Genomic DNA, 19,264 nt, shown 5'->3' with positions numbered 1-19,264 from the left:
TTTAGCCCCCTACAACAATCTGATCCAATCCCCAGGGTCAGCTCAACGTCCAAGCTTCCTACAGCGATGTTTAGCCCCCTACAACAATCTGCTCCAATCCCCTTGAACTGTTTCCTTACCATATCTCTTCCTCATCAGATGGATATTGCTTATGGCTTTGTTCCTCATGTAACAAGTGATGGAATGGAAAACATAGAAGCTTATGGAAAAGCAGGACATGAAAGCTTCCTTTCCAGTCAGGACTGATCTTCATTTCCCTGCCCATTAGACCTATACGCTGTACAGTACCAAGGCACAGCCTCTCTGTCATATGTTATTATTAGATCTGATCAATAAAACACACTTAGCATCCATTCTCTATGGAGGTCATTATTGACTGACTGCACCTTGAAGTCACCAAGTAGAAGGCCTGTAAACAGACACCTAAACCTCCCATTACATCCTGTCAACCTGACATTACTACCTCCCATTACATCATGAGGGCCTGTCAACCTGACATTACTACCTCCCATTACATCACGAGGGCCTGTCAACCTGACATTACTACCTCCCATTACATCATGAGGGCCTGTCAACCTGACATTACTACCTCCCATTACATCATGAGGGCCTGTCAACCTGACATTACTACCTCCCATTACATCACGAGGGCCTGTCAACCTGACATTACTACCTCCCATTACATCACGAGGGCCTGTCAACCTGACATTACTACCTCCCATTACATCATGAGGGCCTGTCAACCTGACATTACTACCTCCCATTACATCACGAGGGCCTGTCAACCTGACATTACTACCTCCCATTACATCACGAGGGCCTGTCAACCTGACATTAATACCTCCCATTACATCATGAGGGCCTGTCAACCTGACATTACTACCTCCCATTACATCACGAGGGCCTGTCAACCTGACATTACTACCTCCCATTACATCACGAGGGCCTGTCAACCTGACATTACTACCTCCCATTACATCACGAGGGCCTGTCAACCTGACATTACTACCTCCCATTACATCACGAGGGCCTGTCAACCTGACATTACTACCTCCCATTACATCACGAGGGCCTGTCAACCTGACATTAATACCTCCCATTACATCACGAGGGCCTGTCAACCTGACATTACTACCTCCCATTACATCACGAGGGCCTGTCAACCTGACATTACTACCTCCCATTACATCACGAGGGCCTGTCAACCTGACATTACTACCTCCCATTACATCACGAGGGCCTGTCAACCTGACATTACTACCTCCCATTACATCACGAGGGCCTGTCAACCTGACATTAATACCTCCCATTACATCACGAGGGCCTGTCAACCTGACATTAATACCTCCCATTACATCATGAGGGCCTGTCAACCTGACATTAATACCTCCCATTACATCATGAGGGCCTGTCAACCTGACATTAATACCTCCCATTACATCATGAGGGCCTGTCAACCTGACATTAATACCTCCCATTACATCACGAGGGCCTGTCAACCTGACATTACTACCTCCCATTACATCATGAGGGCCTGTCAACCTGACATTAATACCTCCCATTACATCATGAGGGCCTGTCAACCTGACATTACTACCTCCCATTACATCATGAGGGCCTGTCAACCTGACATTACTACCTCCCATTACATCACGAGGGCCTGTCAACCTGACATTACTACCTCCCATTACATCACGAGGGCCTGTCAACCTGACATTAATACCTCCCATTACATCATGAGGGCCTGTCAACCTGACATTACTACCTCCCATTACATCATGAGGGCCTGTCAACCTGACATTACTACCTCCCATTACATCACGAGGGCCTGTCAACCTGACATTACTACCTCCCATTACATCACGAGGGCCTGTCAACCTGACATTAATACCTCCCATTACATCATGAGGGCCTGTCAACCTGACATTACTACCTCCCATTACATCACGAGGGCCTGTCAACCTGACATTACTACCTCCCATTACATCACGAGGGCCTGAGTTTACATTTACATTTAAGTCATTTAGCAGACGCTCTTATCCAGAGCGACTTACAAATTGGTGCATTCACCTTATGATATCCAGTGGAACAACCACTTTACAATAGTGCATCTAAATCTTTTAAGGGGGGGGTTAGAAGGATTACTTTATCCTATCCCAGGTATTCCTTGAAGAGGTGGGGTTTCAGGTGTCTCCGGAAGGTGGTGATTGACTCCGCTGTCCTGGCGTCGTGAGGGAGCTTGTTCCACCATTGGGGTGCCAGAGCAGCGAACAGTTTTGACTGGGCTGAGCGGGAACTGTGCTTCCTCAGAGGTAGGGGGGCCAGCAGGCCAGAGGTGGATGAACGCAGTGCCCTTGTTTGGGTGTAGGGCCTGATCAGACCCTGAAGGTACGGAGGTGCCGTTCCCCTCACAGCTCCGTAGGCAAGCACCATGGTCTTGTAGTTTAAGTGTTAAGTAAAAAATAGAAAATAAAAGTAACAAATAATTCAACAGCAGCAGTGAAATAACAATAGTGAGGCTATATACAGGGGGTACCGGTACAGAGTCAACGTGTGGGGGCACTGGTTAGTTGAGGTAATTGAGGTAATATGTACATGTAGGTAGAGGTAAAGAGACTATGCATAGATAATAAACAGGGAGTAGCAGCAGCGTAAAAGAGGGGTCTGGGTAGCCATTTAATTAGCTGTTCAGAAGTCTTATGGCTTGGGGGGTAGAAGCTGTTCAGAAACCTTTTGGACCTAGACACCTGGAAGAGGGTGCCATTTGGTGCAAAGCCTTATCTCTGCAGTGCTAGCCTATTATACCCTACAGCTGCCTCAACTGACACTTTCTGCTTACCATCAACACTTAGAGTATCAGGATACTATCTATGTTGGTCATCAACACTGTCTTGGTATGGTTCTGTTAAGTTGTCATATCAACAGGTTGTCCAATAAACATGACACTATAATTAGGCTAGGTCCCTCTGCTTGGGGCTGGGCCCAGATACTACAGTACAGCAGAAGACCAGGGGCTGGGCCCAGAACCTCTAATTGCCAGCCAAAATAACCCACTATTCAGATTTACTGGTCCTGGTCAGCCTGACCCTGGATCTGTTTGTGCCGTCTTGCCAGGCCAACCCTTTGTTAATTTCAACCATAAGAGTTGGCAAAACAGCACAAACAGATCCAGGAACAAGGTTAACTGCAACCTGCATGGAAAAATAAACTAAAATAGGCCTACAGCATCCACCTCTAATCCTGATCCATAACGCTTAACATTGAGGGATGTGAAACAGGCAGATTATCAGCAGCACAGAAACGTACCCCTCTCACGTGAGCTGGGCTAGATGACGATCCTTTGACCCAGACTTACATCATTACAAATCTCTGGCTGGCTGCTAAGGCCTTTCCACTGACCATGCCTGATCTGCAATACGTCACGTGGTTGTGTGTAATGTGTGTGTGTGTGAGAACTAGGCCTTTGTGTAAGGAAGAGGGAAAGCAGTTTGATCTGTTATATTTCACCATGACCTACCTACCCATCGTTCAACTGATCAATCCACTTACCAAGTCTACAGTGGGCTTCCTACCAGACCTTCCAGTTTAGTGGGCAGACAAAGGTGGGTGATGGTAGCAGCAGTAGGATGTCAGTGAAACTGGATCGCTGGGAGCTGTTTCCTATTGGGGCGAGCTTTGGACTAGTAACCGAAAGGTTGCAAGTTCGAAACCCCGAGCTGACAAGGTAAAAATCTGTTGTTCTGCCCCTGAACAAGGCAGTTAATCCACTGTTCCTAGGCTGTCATTGAGAATTTGTTCTTAACTGACTTGCCTAGTTAAATAAAGGTAAAATAATTTTTTTGAATTCATTAGGACACACGTTTCGCAACAGAAAAAGAAGCATTTCTTATTGGACAAACTTACGGAGTCCTTCCCAATTTCTATCAATTTTCTCCAGTTTGGTGCCTAATGAATATGACCCAGGAGAGGAGGACAGCCCAGGGCGTGACTCCCCCCCCCCCCCCGGGACAGCCCAGGGCGTGGCTCCCTCCCCCCCCCCCCCCCCCGGGACAGCCCAGGGCGTGGCTCCCTCCCCCCCGGGACAGCCCAGGGCGTGGCCGCCTCCCCTCCCCCGGGACAGCCCAGGGAAAATGCTGGGCGCTGGAGAGGTTATGGCTCTCAGGCACTGTGGGGTGGGGGTGTTGGTTATGGCTCTCAGGCACTGTGGGGTGGGGGTGTTGGTTATGGCTCTCAGGCACTGTGGGGTGGAGGTGTTGGTTATGGCTCTCAGGCACTGTGGGGTGGAAGTGTTGGTTATGGCTCTCAGGCACTGTGGGGTGGAAGTGTTGGTTATGGCTCTCAGGCACTGTGGGGTGGAAGTGTTGGTTATGGCTCTCAGGCACTGTGGGGTGGAAGTGTTGGTTATGGCTCTCAGGCACTGTGGGGTGGGGGTGTTGGTTATGGCTCTCAGGCACTGTGGGGTGGAAGTGTTGGTTATGGCTCTCAGGCACTGTGGGGTGGAAGTGTTGGTTATGGCTCTCAGGCACTGTGGGGTGGGGGTGTTGGTTATGGCTCTCAGGCACTGTGGGGTGGAAGTGTTGGTTATGGCTCTCAGGCACTGTGGGGTGGAAGTGTTGGTTATGGCTCTCAGGCACTGTGGGGTGGAAGTGTTGGTTATGGCTCTCAGGCACTGTGGGGTGGGGGTGTTGGTTATGGCTCTCAGGCACTGTGGGGTGGAAGTGTTGGTTATGGCTCTCAGGCACTGTGGGGTGGGGGTGTTGGTTATGGCTCTCAGGCACTGTGGGGTGGAAGTGTTGGTTATGGCTCTCAGGCACTGTGGGGTGGGGGTGTTGGTTATGGCTCTCAGGCACTGTGGGGTGGAAGTGTTGGTTATGGCTCTCAGGCACTGTGGGGTGGAAGTGTTGGTTATGGCTCTCAGGCACTGTGGGGTGGGGGTGTTGGTTATGGCTCTCAGGCACTGTGGGGTGGAGGTGTCGGTTATGGCTCTCAGGCACTGTGGGGTGGAAGTGTCGGTTATGGCTCTCAGGCACTGTGGGGTGGGGGTGTTGGTTATGGCTCTCAGGCACTGTGGGGTGGAAGTGTTGGTTATGGCTCTCAGGCACTGTGGGGTGGGGGTGTTGGTTATGGCTCTCAGGCACTGTGGGGTGGAAGTGTTGGTTATGGCTCTCAGGCACTGTGGGGTGGAAGTGTTGGTTATGGCTCTCAGGCACTGTGGGGTGGAAGTGTTGGTTATGGCTCTCAGGCACTGTGGGGTGGAAGTGTTGGTTATGGCTCTCAGGCACTGTGGGGTGGAAGTGTTGGTTATGGCTCTCAGGCACTGTGGGGTGGAAGTGTTGGTTATGGCTCTCAGGCACTGTGGGGTGGAAGTGTTGGTTATGGCTCTCAGGCACTGTGGGGTGGAAGTGTTGGTTATGGCTCTCAGGCACTGTGGGGTGGGGGTGTTGGTTATGGCTCTCAGGCACTGTGGGGTGGAAGTGTGTTTTATGGCTCTCAGGCACTGTGGGGTGGAAGTGTTGGTTATGGCTCTCAGGCACTGTGGGGTGGGGGTGTTGGTTATGGCTCTCAGGCACTGTGGGGTGGGGGTGTTGGTTATGGCTCTCAGGCACTGTGGGGTGGAAGTGTTGGTTATGGCTCTCAGGCACTGTGGGGTGGGGGTGTTGGTTATGGCTCTCAGGCACTGTGGGGTGGAAGTGTTGGTTATGGCTCTCAGGCACTGTGGGGTGGAAGTGTTGGTTATGGCTCTCAGGCACTGTGGGGTGGAAGTGTTGGTTATGGCTCTCAGGCACTGTGGGGTGGGGGTGTTGGTTATGGCTCTCAGGCACTGTGGGGTGGGGGTGTTGGTTATGGCTCTCAGGCACTGTGGGGTGGAAGTGTTGGTTATGGCTCTCAGGCACTGTGGGGTGGAAGTGTTGGTTATGGCTCTCAGGCACTGTGGGGTGGAAGTGTTGGTTATGGCTCTCAGGCACTGTGGGGTGGGGGTGTTGGTTATGGCTCTCAGGCACTGTGGGGTGGAAGTGTTGGTTATGGCTCTCAGGCACTGTGGGGTGGGGGTGTTGGTTATGGCTCTCAGGCACTGTGGGGTGGAAGTGTTGGTTATGGCTCTCAGGCACTGTGGGGTGGAAGTGTTGGTTATGGCTCTCAGGCACTGTGGGGTGGAAGTGTTGGTTATGGCTCTCAGGCACTGTGGGGTGGGGGTGTTGGTTATGGCTCTCAGGCACTGTGGGGTGGGGGTGTTGGTTATGGCTCTCAGGCACTGTGGGGTGGAAGTGTTGGTTATGGCTCTCAGGCACTGTGGGGTGGAAGTGTTGGTTATGGCTCTCAGGCACTGTGGGGTGGGGGTGTTGGTTATGGCTCTCAGGCACTGTGGGGTGGAAGTGTTGGTTATGGCTCTCAGGCACTGTGGGGTGGAAGTGTTGGTTATGGCTCTCAGGCACTGTGGGGTGGAAGTGTTGGTTATGACTCTCAGGCACTGTGGGGTGGAAGTGTTGGTTATGGCTCTCAGGCACTGTGGGGTGGAAGTGTTGGTTATGGCTCTCAGGCACTGTGGGGTGGAAGTGTTGGTTATGGCTCTCAGGCACTGTGGGGTGGAAGTGTTGGTTATGGCTCTCAGGCACTGTGGGGTGGAAGTGTTGGTTATGACTCTCAGGCACTGTGGGGTGGAAGTGTTGGTTATGGCTCTCAGGCACTGTGGGGTGGAAGTGTTGGTTATGGCTCTCAGGCACTGTGGGGTGGAAGTGTTGGTTATGGCTCTCAGGCACTGTGGGGTGGGGGTGTTGGTTATGGCTCTCAGGCACTGTGGGGTGGAAGTGTTGGTTATGGCTCTCAGGCACTGTGGGGTGGGGGTGTTGGTTATGGCTCTCAGGCACTGTGGGGTGGGGGTGTTGGTTATGGCTCTCAGGCACTGTGGGGTGGAAGTGTTGGTTATGGCTCTCAGGCACTGTGGGGTGGGGGTGTTGGTTATGGCTCTCAGGCACTGTGGGGTGGGGGTGTTGGTTATGGCTCTCAGGCACTGTGGGGTGGGGGTGTTGGTTATGGCTCTCAGGCACTGTGGGGTGGGGGTGTTGGTTATGGCTCTCAGGCACTGTGGGGTGGGGGTGTTGGTTATGGCTCTCAGGCACTGTGGGGTGGAAGTGTTGGTTATGGCTCTCAGGCACTGTGGGGTGGAAGTGTTGGTTATGGCTCTCAGGCACTGTGGGGTGGGGGTGTTGGTTATGGCTCTCAGGCACTGTGGGGTGGGGGTGTTGGTTATGGCTCTCAGGCACTGTGGGGTGGAAGTGTTGGTTATGGCTCTCAGGCACTGTGGGGTGGGGGTGTTGGTTATGGCTCTCAGGCACTGTGGGGGTGGGGGTGTTGGTTATGGCTCTCAGGCACTGTGGGGTGGAAGTGTTGGTTATGGCTCTCAGGCACTGTGGGGTGGAAGTGTTGGTTATGGCTCTCAGGCACTGTGGGGTGGAAGTGTTGGTTATGGCTCTCAGGCACTGTGGGGTGGAAGTGTTGGTTATGGCTCTCAGGCACTGTGGGGTGGAAGTGTTGGTTATGGCTCTCAGGAACTGTGGGGTGGAAGTGTTGGTTATGACTCTCAGGCACTGTGGGGTGGAAGTGTTGGTTATGGCTCTCAGGCACTGTGGGGTGGGGGTGTTGGTTATGGCTCTCAGGCACTGTGGGGTGGAAGTGTTGGTTATGGCTCTTAGGCACTGTGGGGTGGAAGTGTTGGTTATGGCTCTCAGGCACTGTGGGGTGGGGGTGTTGGTTATGGCTCTTAGGCACTGTGGGGTGGAAGTGTTGGTTATGGCTCTCAGGCACTGTGGGGTGGAAGTGTTGGTTATGGCTCTCAGGCACTGTGGGGTGGGGGTGTTGGTTATGGCTCTCAGGCACTGTGGGGTGGAAGTGTTGGTTATGGCTCTCAGGCACTGTGGGGTGGAAGTGTTGGTTATGGCTCTCAGGCACTGTGGGGTGGAAGTGTTGGTTATGGCTCTCAGGCACTGTGGGGTGGAAGTGTTGGTTATGGCTCTCAGGCACTGTGGGGTGGAAGTGTTGGTTATGGCTCTCAGGCACTGTGGGGTGGAAGTGTTGGTTATGGCTCTCAGGCACTGTGGGGTGGGGGTGTTGGTTATGGCTCTCAGGCACTGTGGGGTGGAAGTGTTGGTTATGGCTCTCAGGCACTGTGGGGTGGAAGTGTTGGTTATGGCTCTCAGGCACTGTGGGGTGGAAGTGTTGGTTATGGCTCTTAGGCACTGTGGGGTGGGGGTGTTGGTTATGGCTCTCAGGCACTGTGGGGTGGGGGTGTTGGTTATGGCTCTCAGGCACTGTGGGGTGGAAGTGTTGGTTATGGCTCTCAGGCACTGTGGGGTGGGGGTGTTGGTTATGGCTCTCAGGCACTGTGGGGTGGAAGTGTTGGTTATGGCTCTCAGGCACTGTGGGGTGGAAGTGTTGGTTATGGCTCTCAGGCACTGTGGGGTGGGGGTGTTGGCTTATCACTCAAGCGGAGCAAAACACCTGCTTCTGTATCAAATCTTACATGGTGATGTCATTACACATGGCAGTTAGGCCTCATTTGCATGTGAATGATTGAATCTCTTGAAAGGAACAATATTCTAAAACGGCTCAATTCAAAGTAGAAAAATGTGTATTATATAAAAGTGACCTAATAAGAATATTCCCTCAAAACAATGCCCATGAGATCATTATAGATTCATTGTTAACTGGACACCCAACAAAAGGATGATTGTTATGCGTGTTTGGGTTCTGTAACACTCCAGAAGCTCCAGCCCAGCCTGTAGCCTACTAGACCAGAGGGACAGACTGGTATCCACACAAAGCACCAACGATGATTGAATTATATTACCGGCTTCTGTAGCTTAAAAGATTAATAGGCTAAAACTTATATTCATATTTGAGTGTGATGAAACAAATCTGGATTACAGATCTACGTCCCAAATGGCACACTATTCCCTATATAGTGTACTACCGTCGACCATAGGGCCCTGGTCAAAAGTAGTGCACTAAATAGCGAATAGGGTGCCATTTGGGATACTTCTTAGTCATCATGGGACTATGTCCAAACATTGCCTAATCGAGCTGACAGTTTGGACGAGTATTTAAATCAGAGTTAAGAGTCAGTCATGATTAACTAAACCTGAATTCTCTCCAGCTAACGAACTGCAAGTTATTCTCATCCCCCCGTTTCTCCTTTACTGTTCAGCTGAGGAGTGTGTGAACCTAAAAGACAGTTACCCAAAACAATAGGCCTGGGTTGTGTTCATTAGGGAACAAACGGAAGAAACAGGATGGAAACGAGGGGACGGACTACTACATGGAGTCCAATAAGAAACACTCACATTTGTGTGTCCTAATGAATACGACCCCAGTTCGTACTCCTTCCTTCCTTCCTCTCTGCTTGTGGGAGGGTCAGGTTACAGCCAAGGCAGCGTTTTCACTAGAAACAAAAGCAACTTGGCTCTGAGGTAGCTGTGCTAGAAAACAGCCACTTTCCTTTTCTTTTCTGACATGTAGAAACAAGGAGCTAGCCTGTGTGGGAGGATTGGTTAAAGCGTTTAGAACACTGACAGCACAAAGCCAGTGAAGAGCTATTGATTACAATTCAGAGTTAGTAGACCAAACCTTTGGTGCCTTTTAAAAATGGACGGTTGATTAGGTTAACCATACGTAAACATGTGTGATATCTAGGCCTAACTGTTTACATGCAAGAAGAAAACAATATAGTAGACTAAGTCAGTTCAGGACACTTTCTCTTAACCTGACCCGTGCTGACCTCTGGACAACGGGAGCGCGTCTGGGCCCCGCCACCAACCAGAGCGCGTCTGGGCCCCGCCACCAACCAGAGCGCGTCTGGGCCCCGCCACCAACCAGAGCGCGTCTGGGCCCCGCCACCAACCAGAGCGCGTCTGGGCCCCGCCACCAACCAGAGCGCGTCTGGGCCCCGCCACCAACCAGAGCGCGTCTAGGCCCCGCCACCAACCAGAGCGCGTCTAGGCCCCGCCACCAACCAGAGCACGTCTAGGCCCCGCCACCTACCAGAGCGCGTCTAGGCCCCGCCACCAACCAGAGCGCGTCTAGGCCCCGCCACCAACCAGAGCGCGTCGAGGCTAAGCTAACAACCTGAGCGCATCGAGGCTAAGCTAACAACCTGAGCGCGTGTTGGCCACGCTACCAACCTGAGCGCGTCGAGGCTAAGCTAACAACCTGAGCGCGTCGAGGCTAAGCTAACAACCTGAGCGCGTCGAGGCTAAGCTAACAACCTGAGCCCAGTTTCCAGATAGCGATGGAATTTAGGCTTCTGAGTGTTTTATCAATGCATCTTTCCTAAAATGGCCGAAGATGTAACATGTTTCCCAAAACAGCACGCAGAGAGAACGGTCATTAAGTGCGTCATTGAGGCGTTGTCGATACTGATAGGATGGGAAGAAAAGGCAGTGCTGCTCTCGGATCAGCTTCCTCCATTTAAATTTGACCTGAACATGATAACCATTCCACAATACTGACAATGGATCAGCTCCTAGAGAAATATTGCCACCTGTGGCTGCAAATATTGAAGCGGCTTATTCTAATGCTTACCCTATAAATCACGATTTGGCACATAATTGCATACCTGTCAGGCTACACGTCATGAAGTAGAGGCAAGAATGACAGACAGTAAGTAGCCAAAGAGCAAAATACTAAATAAATGGAATGAACATGAAATTGTAGCCTGTACTCTGGTAGTGGTTTGAGAAGCCTGTAATAACTGACAGACAGCATAAAGCCAACCCTAACCGGACTGTACTGGCTCAGATCATTTATTTTCATATCGTCCTTTCCAGAACTGTTCCAGCAACTATGGTGGATGCCTAACCAGGCCTGAACAGAACAGCTTGGCTCAGTAGTGTGAAAAGGGTCTGAGGCCTAGGATGACCTGAAGACAGGATTCAGAACAGCTTGGCTCAGTAGTGTGAAAAGGGTGTGAGGCCTAGGATGACCTGAAGACAGGATTCAGAACAGCTTGGCTCAGTAGTGTGAAAAGGGTGTGAGGCCTAGGATGACCTGAAGACAGGATTCAGAACAGCTTGGCTCAGTAGTGTGAAAAGGGTGTGAGGCCTAGGATGACCTGAAGACAGGATTCAGAACAGCTTGGCTCAGTAGTGTGAAAAGGGTCTGAGGCCTAGGATGACCTGAAGACAGGATTCAGAACAGCTTGGCTCAGTAGTGTGAAAAGGGTCTGAGGCCTAGGATGACCTGAAGACAGGATTCAGAACAGCTTGGCTCAGTAGTGTGAAAAGGGTCTGAGGCCTAGGATGACCTGAAGACAGGATTCAGAACAGCTTGGCTCAGTAGTGTGAAAAGGGTCTGAGGCCTAGGATGACCTGAAGACAGGATTCAGAACAGCTTGGCTCAGTAGTGTGAAGAGGGTCTGAGGCCTAGGATGACCTGAAGACAGGATTCAGAACAGCTTGACTCAGTAGTGTGAAAAGGGTGTGAGGCCTAGGATGACCTGAAGACAGGATTCAGAACAGCTTGGCTCAGTAGTGTGAAAAGGGTGTGAGGCCTAGGATGACCTGAAGACAGGATTCAGAACAGCTTGGCTCAGTAGTGTGAAAAGGGTGTGAGGCCTAGGATGACCTGAAGACAGGATTCAGAACAGCTTGGCTCAGTAGTGTGAAAAGGGTGTGAGGCCTAGGATGACCTGAAGACAGGATTCAGAACAGCTTGACTCAGTAGTGTGAAAAGGGTCTGAGGCCTAGGATGACCTGAAGACAGGATTCAGAACAGCTTGGCTCAGTAGTGTGAAAAGGGTGTGAGGCCTAGGATGACCTGAAGACAGGATTCAGAACAGCTTGGCTCAGTAGTGTGAAAAGGGTCTGAGGCCTAGGATGACATGAAGACAGGATTCAGAACAGCTTGGCTCAGTAGTGTGAAAAGGGTCTGAGGCCTAGGATGACCTGAAGACAGGATTCAGAACAGCTTGGCTCAGTAGTGTGAAAAGGGTGTGAGGCCTAGGATGACCTGAAGACAGGATTCAGAACAGCTTGGCTCAGTAGTGTGAAAAGGGTGTGAGGCCTAGGATGACCTGAAGACAGGATTCAGAACAGCTTGGCTCAGTAGTGTGAAAAGGGTCTGAGGCCTAGGATGACCTGAAGACAGGATTCAGAACAGCTTGGCTCAGTAGTGTGAAAAGGGTCTGAGGCCTAGGATGACCTGAAGACAGGATTCAGAACAGCTTGGCTCAGTAGTGTGAAAAGGGTGTGAGGCCTAGGATGACCTGAAGACAGGATTCAGAACAGCTTGGCTCAGTAGTGTGAAAAGGGTCTGAGGCCTAGGATGACCTGAAGACAGGATTCAGAACAGCTTGGCTCAGTAGTGTGAAAAGGGTGTGAGGCCTAGGATGACCTGAAGACAGGATTCAGAACAGCTTGGCTCAGTAGTGTGAAAAGGGTGTGAGGCCTAGGATGACCTGAAGACAGGGCAGCTTGTGGTTGGCAAGACTACTACACTACAACTAGCTTACAAGACAGTCGAATTATGGGCCTGTGCCAAAGTTCACTCATAGTCTAGTCTGACTGCCTGTAGTGGTCTCTAAGTGGCTCATTTCATGGCTCATTTCAGAGGGAAGAGCAAACATGGCATAACATCTGCTAGGGGCTGTACAGGCGTACAGGCAAATCTTGTGCTGTCATTTCGGCTGATGTTTCCATGGCATCAATGGATGTTGACATTTAGGCTAGCCTGGGGTAGGTCAACATCCAGACAGATCATGATCATTAGTAAAAGACCTGGGTGTTTACTGGGCCTGTTTAGGCTACCGTATTATTTGGACACTGAAGTGGCCCACTAAACTAGGTAAATAGATTGTAAGCAACAGTTTATGACATCGTCATAATCAGTGTTGGGATTAGTTACTTGAAAAAGTAATATTACATTTAAATTTAAACGCATTACTTTGTGTGGAAAGTAATGTGTTATATTACTGTTACTTTCATGAAAATAAAAATCTCACCGTTGTTTGACTGTAACCCGTTATCCACAACACCGGTCATAATAGCCCATCACTATCTATCCATTAAACTGTTTGTTTTACACTGATCACACATTGTATTTCTCAAACAAACCATTACCTAATAACCTGTTCAGTAGTTGTGCAACAAGTCATTGTCTCCCACGCTGAAATCGGGGAGGGAACTGTGGATCTGTCTCCTTCCGTTAGTACATTAGTCACACGCAATCTCAGACAGCACTGGCACGATTTTGACAAAACTTGGGTGAAATGATGAGTCTTGCCATAGAGATCCAGCATTCATTAAATGACACTGATTGGCCCTAGGCGGGAGCTATAGTAAGTTGTTTGTAATTAGACAGTAGTTGCCATATTATTCTTGTTTGTAAGTATTGTTTGAGGGGTTTTTTGTGTATAAAAAGCCAGCAGCACCCCACCCTGCATCCCACCTCTGGAGCTAAGCAGGGTTGGTCCTGGTCGGTCCATGGATGGGAGACCAGATGCTGCTGGAAGTAGTGTTGGAGGGCCAGTAGGAGGCACTATTCCTCTGGTGTAAAAAAACAAAAGATATCCCAATGCCCCAGGGCAGTGATTGGGGACATTGCCCCGTGAAGGGCATCGTCTTTCAGATGGGACGTTAAACGGGTGTCCTGACTATGTGGTCACTAAAGATCCCATGGCACTTATCGTAAGATTAGGGGTGTTAACCCCCAGTGTCCTGGCTAAATTCATAATCTGACCCTCATACCATCACGGGCACCTACTCATCCCCAACTCCCAATTGGCTCATTCATCCCCTCCTCTGCCCTGTAACTATTCCCCTGTAAATGAGAATGTGGACTCTTGAAAATGAGATTATGCATCTGAAGAGATTTTAATCCTGCAAAATGTCTAATAAATGAATAACAGCCTCTTGCTGCCTATTGTATCTCAGGAAACTGTGCAATGACCACACAGTGAACAGGAAATAAAGTAGGACCAAGGTGGAAATTGTAGTTGGTTCACACACAAGCAGTTTCACAACTGTTTTCTGCCTGAGCGTGTAGTTTCAAAGGGGGGGGGCTTTCCAAATATTCAAAACGATGTTTGCTGGGAAATAGCAGTTTCAAGTTGGCCATTCAAGACAGGTTTACCACATTTTTACTTTGACCCCAAAGGACTGACAGCAAAGAAAGCCTAATATTCACTGACGAGAGAGACCTACCAGTCACCTGAGAGAGAGTCCACAAGCAAGGGCAAGCTCCCGGAGAGATTATATTGGTATTAGTAATACGGCTGTGATACCAGCTTGTTGGTATCACAGCTGCCCTTTTAACCACAATTACCTTGCTTAGTGGGCGTGAGATTAGAGCACCATCATCATGAGGAGACTGACTGTAGCCTACCTTACTGCTGTCAATGTAGGCCCTAGTCAGTATTCACTAACTACTATCCAGTGTATGAGCTGGCTTACTTAGGCATCACACAATAATAATGTAGGCCTACTACTGTAAACAAAACAATAACAGTACTACTGACAAGAGAAAATGGTCACCTGACAACTAGGCCTATTGCAATAGGACTTGAAACAACTGCTTGATACACCGGAACTGCCGTACTTATCACAGTGGGAGGCTGTTCCTTCTCCTGCTAGAACAAAAGCGGTACCTGCGGCGTGCCGACCCGGTGGCGACCAACCTATCGCAATGCTCGTCAGCGGCCAACAAGTTGACTTTGAGCCAATCAGAGAGCATGTAAAATGTAAAAGTTAACTAAAAAGAGGCAATTTTCTCCGTACATCCACGGATGAGCCAATCACACTTCATATGCTACATAGCTAGCTACCATCACACAGCCTAAGTGCACACAACACTAAATACTTCCTCCAAGCCAGCTAACCACTGTAGCTAGTTGACATAATTAAATCACAATGGACTAGCTGGTTTCTATGAAACAGCTGCCGAGTTAGTGCAGTGTCCTTAGCTTGCTAGCAATGTTGTGCCAGCTAGCGAATATGCTATGGAGTATGCTATGGAGAGTGAATTAAAATGTTTATTTGTCATCTTGCTAGGTAGTTATCTAGCTGTGTCCATCTGGCTAGCATAAACATGGGCTTTCTACAAAAAATGGCAACATTAGCGCAGACAACTTGGAATCTAGACCACAAGCAATACGCACGGATATGCATTGCCAAACAATGCTACTGCCACCTTCTGGTTTGGAGTATTTTAACAAGGCTGAGTGGCTGATGACTTCCAAGGTCTTTGCTGTGTGAACACAAAAGAGATTGAGTGTCGACAGTCAGAGGTGTCAAGTACGGTCTCCAGGAAACATTTGACAATCCTACCGGGGTGTCTGAGCTTGAAGACTCAAAGCTCACTGACAGTGCAGTAGATCGCAAACTCTAGTCTAGAGGTCTTCACAAATACACCCGAAACCTATTACCCCGAGAAGGAACTCGGATCTGTGTGAAAATATGTGAAATGCCGACTAAATCTGAAATTATATTTGAAGAAAATATCCAGATTAAAGTCACTTTTGCTGCGCATGGCAGAGTTGGTTCAGGTTCTTTCAATATGTTAATCTCTATCCTCCACCTGTCTCTGTCTGGCTTGAGCTCTCCCTACAGGGAACTTGAGACATTGTTTCAACTGGGCCGCTTGGGCCCTCACTGTCTCCCATGCCAATGATGACAGACTGTTGTATTTGCGCAAAGGATAAGTGTTAAGGTAGCGGATTTTATGACCAGTTTCCAGTGGAGATATGGGTTTCAGAAATATGATGCTAATTCACACCGAGGCACGATGGTTAGGCCTATCAAGGAGTGTTGAAAAGATTTTTTGAATACAGTAAGGAACTATTTGCAATGGATGCATTGACGTAATGTGACGCAAAAAATGCTCAGAAGCTGCGCAGCTCAAGTTATGGTGAGTTAATGAGAAATACTATCAGACATCACCAAATGGAAACTTTTAGACCTATAGGCCTACAACTGCACGCAGGCCAGCTACTTTATGCATGCTCAAGCAAAATATATTAAAACAAAAAAACATTAAAAAGTGTAAACTCAAACAATTAAATAATGAATGTGCACGAATTAGCAGGAGACAGAGAGCATTCTGTAGAGACATGCTGATGCATCTCCACCACACACCCTATCCCTTCTCAACATTTTACATTCTGGATGTCATTTATGAAAATACTAAACAACAATTCAACTATTTTAAATACATCTAAAAACACATGTGCAACATTAACATTCACTGCCAGACAAGTCAAAACTACACAACTAAAATATGTAAAGTGTTGAAATAAAAGATCCCTGAAAATGTCCACAGACACAAAAAGCGTCTCAAATTTGTTTCCATCCCTGTTAGTGAGCATTTCTTCTTTGCCAAAATAATCAATCCACCTAACAGGTGTGGCATATCAAGAAGCTGATTAAACATGATCATTACACAAGTTCACCTTGTGCTGTGGACAATAAAAGGCCACTAAAATATGTAGTTATGTCACACAATGCCACAGATGTTTCAAGTTGAGGTTATGTGCAACTGGCATGGAGGAATGTCCACCAGAGATGTTGCATTATTTCATTCCCAGTCATGTGAAATCCATAGATAAGGTCCTAATAAATTATTTATATTAACTTTAACTCGTTAAAATCTTTGATATTGTTGCGTTTAAATTTTTCAGTATATTTTGCTTGCTTTTGTGTAAATAAAGCTGCATTTTTTATCTTTTGGCTCTGATACAGACCCTGGTCCATCTCAGATCCAATATTGATTTTGAAGAAGAAGAAGACAGTCCTGTCTTTCTCGGATGGGAATCTCACAGATCCAATTCAGTTTGGAGCTCATTTTCAGCATCCGAGAAGACCGCTTCTCTAGTCTCTAAGACTCGAGGCCCACTGGCAGTGCAGCAGTGAACCACCTTCCCATTCAGCTCCTCTCATCATTGCCTTGAGTAATAAACACCCTCTTGTGATGTCCTGGTAGGAAATGACAAGGACTTATGCTGCCTCTTCTTTCAGGAGAGCAATAAACACAGGCCATTCTAAGTTCATAACTAACCTACTGGTAAGCCAACTTCACTACAGCTGAACACTTTCCAGAGAGTCAGCAACAGGTTTAACTGTTTGCAGTAATGCAAAGTACAAAGACATTGCTTAGTACACTAGTTAGACTGCTTGACAGCAACTGTGATAGTAGAGGATTGAATTTGATACCCTGGTAATGTGTGATTATGTGGCAGCACAATCCTATTGATTCATAGAAGATACGCTTGGTAACAGCACTGTAAAGGCCTACTACAAACACCTAGAACCCTTATGACGTCCGGCAATTCAAAACCACATATTGTGCAACCTACTGCTATGAGAAGCCCTGAGCTTACTGACAGATCTAGTCTGTGTTGTCCAACTCAATGCGATTTCTGGTGTGGAGTAAACGTGACCTTTCTCTACATAAATGCTATGTCATAGTAGTTAATTCCTTGTTCAGTTCAGTCAAGTGTCCTGCAGGGCGACGTTTGGGGCAGCTGGCGAAGCTTTCTGACCACTGGACAGGAAGTTAAACCTGGGTGGTGGTTGTTGTTGTGGTTACTCTGAGTGGGCTACTTCCTGTTCATTGGGGCAAATTCACCTCTACCACATTCACGTTGAAGAACACTTGTTTCATGTCGAATAGCACCAATGTATAGTTGAGATAAAGCTTTTAGATCGTTTATTTTTAAAGCTGTGACAGGTGGCTACTAGGAAAGCTAGCTAACTACAATCGCTAGCAGGCGTTAGTTAATTTAGTTGGCTAGCTTATCGTTATTATAATACATTATCGTTACCAGAATTGTTAGCTAGCTAGCCATCTTGGTAAACACCCTAAATAACCATGTTGAACAGGTTACAGTGACTTGTAGTGGACTGCCGAAAACTAGCTAGCTAGCTGCGACACAGATGAATGGCTGTTGGTGTGAGTTAGTGACAGTCTATCACTAGCAGTTAGGCTAACGTTAGCTAGCTCGCCTTTTCTGTTTTCTACATCGCATATTTAACCCTTTGTAGTCTGGACAAGATTGAATCACACATCCAGTTAGCCACGTAATCAACGTACCTGAAGTGTGGTGATGTGTTTGTCGTTGAATTTATTTTCACAATACCGCAACACGAGCGAGGTCTTGCCGACACAGCCCTCTCCCAACAAAACCACCTTGAAAGAGTAGGTTTTGTTGCCTGCTCCGCCGCCAGCCGCCATGGTGAAATAAATATGATTAGGTATATAAGTAGCTCAGTTGAAGTATCTCCCTCTAATCACATTAGATGTCTCAAATCGAAATCAAGAAGTCGAGGACACGAATCCCCTGCGAATCAGAATAGGCAGAAATGTCACTCGCCCAGCTGTTGTAGACCAAAGTGATTTCCCCCACCCTCAGCTCGCTGGTTCGCTCTGCTCTCCCCTCTCAACCCCTACTAATGGCGTCTCTTTCTACGTCATGCACCGGGATCATATGATGAACTGGACAGCAACAATCCAAAGTGCTGGTGCTGAACAGAGGCTCAGTCTATTTTCCCAATGGATCATCAATCATAATATATGTTAGAGCAAAGAATACAGAAATTAGGACATTTATAAAAACTGTAAACAAAATAAGACAGTTTGAAAGACGAAAAGTAAGAAGCCCAGTAGTCAGTATAATAACTCCTAAAAACAGAATATTGTTTTGACTGTGTTATGATAGGTTATCATTATTGTGGTTGGTTGGTTTACCAGGATCATTATCACTGCAAGACCCTCCCAAGTGAGAATAATTTGTCACACATAAATCATGAGGAATCTATTTCTCCTCTGAGCAGTGGCGGTTCTAGACCATTTCAACTGGGGGGGGGGGGGGGGCAAGCTGGGGCCAGTTGTACTGTTAGAGGGGCCAGTTACATTAATAACAGATTTTTTAAAAAAGATAGCAAAAATTGGTTATGTAAAAATTAAATCATACTCCACATTTAGGGGGGCCACAAGGGGGTCCAAAATTGTTGTCACAGGGGCACTGCCCCCCCCCACCCAGAACCGCTAGTGCCTCAGCCATATGGCAGTGCTATTTTATTTATGCATTTCTGACAAATCTGCTTATATTCACATCAAAATATCATAATTCTTGAAAGGCTCCCAGAACAAGAGGCGGAAATCCCCCATGCTGTACATACACACAGTGAGCGAAGACTAAGTGATTGCCTTGAATCTTCGTTTCAGAAAGAAGTATGCTTGTTTTGTTCAAACTTGACCCATTTCTGTTTCTACTAGAGAC

The 19,264-nt window shown here is 48.1% G+C and overlaps 1 protein-coding gene across 1 annotated transcript in view; it reads right to left on the bottom strand.

Moving 5' to 3' along the window:
* The window catches only part of LOC106598368 (ras-related protein Rab-21), a 36,244-nt gene extending 17,787 nt beyond the window's left edge, over nucleotides 1–18,457 (bottom strand). Inside the window, exon 1 of the mRNA XM_045722411.2 lies at nucleotides 18,076–18,457. Within this exon, the coding sequence (XP_045578367.1) occupies nucleotides 18,076–18,216 (141 nt within the window). The 5' untranslated portion in view covers nucleotides 18,217–18,457. The remainder of the gene's footprint in view (nucleotides 1–18,075) is intronic.
* Between the last annotated feature and the right edge of the window lie 807 nt (nucleotides 18,458–19,264).

This window comes from Salmo salar, chromosome 07 (genome assembly GCF_965601325.2).
Source record: "Salmo salar chromosome 07, fSalSal1, whole genome shotgun sequence".
Taxonomy (NCBI): domain Eukaryota; kingdom Metazoa; phylum Chordata; class Actinopteri; order Salmoniformes; family Salmonidae; genus Salmo; species Salmo salar.
Note: the sequence above shows the minus strand (reverse complement) of the source record. Positions and strands in the feature narration are given on the sequence as shown.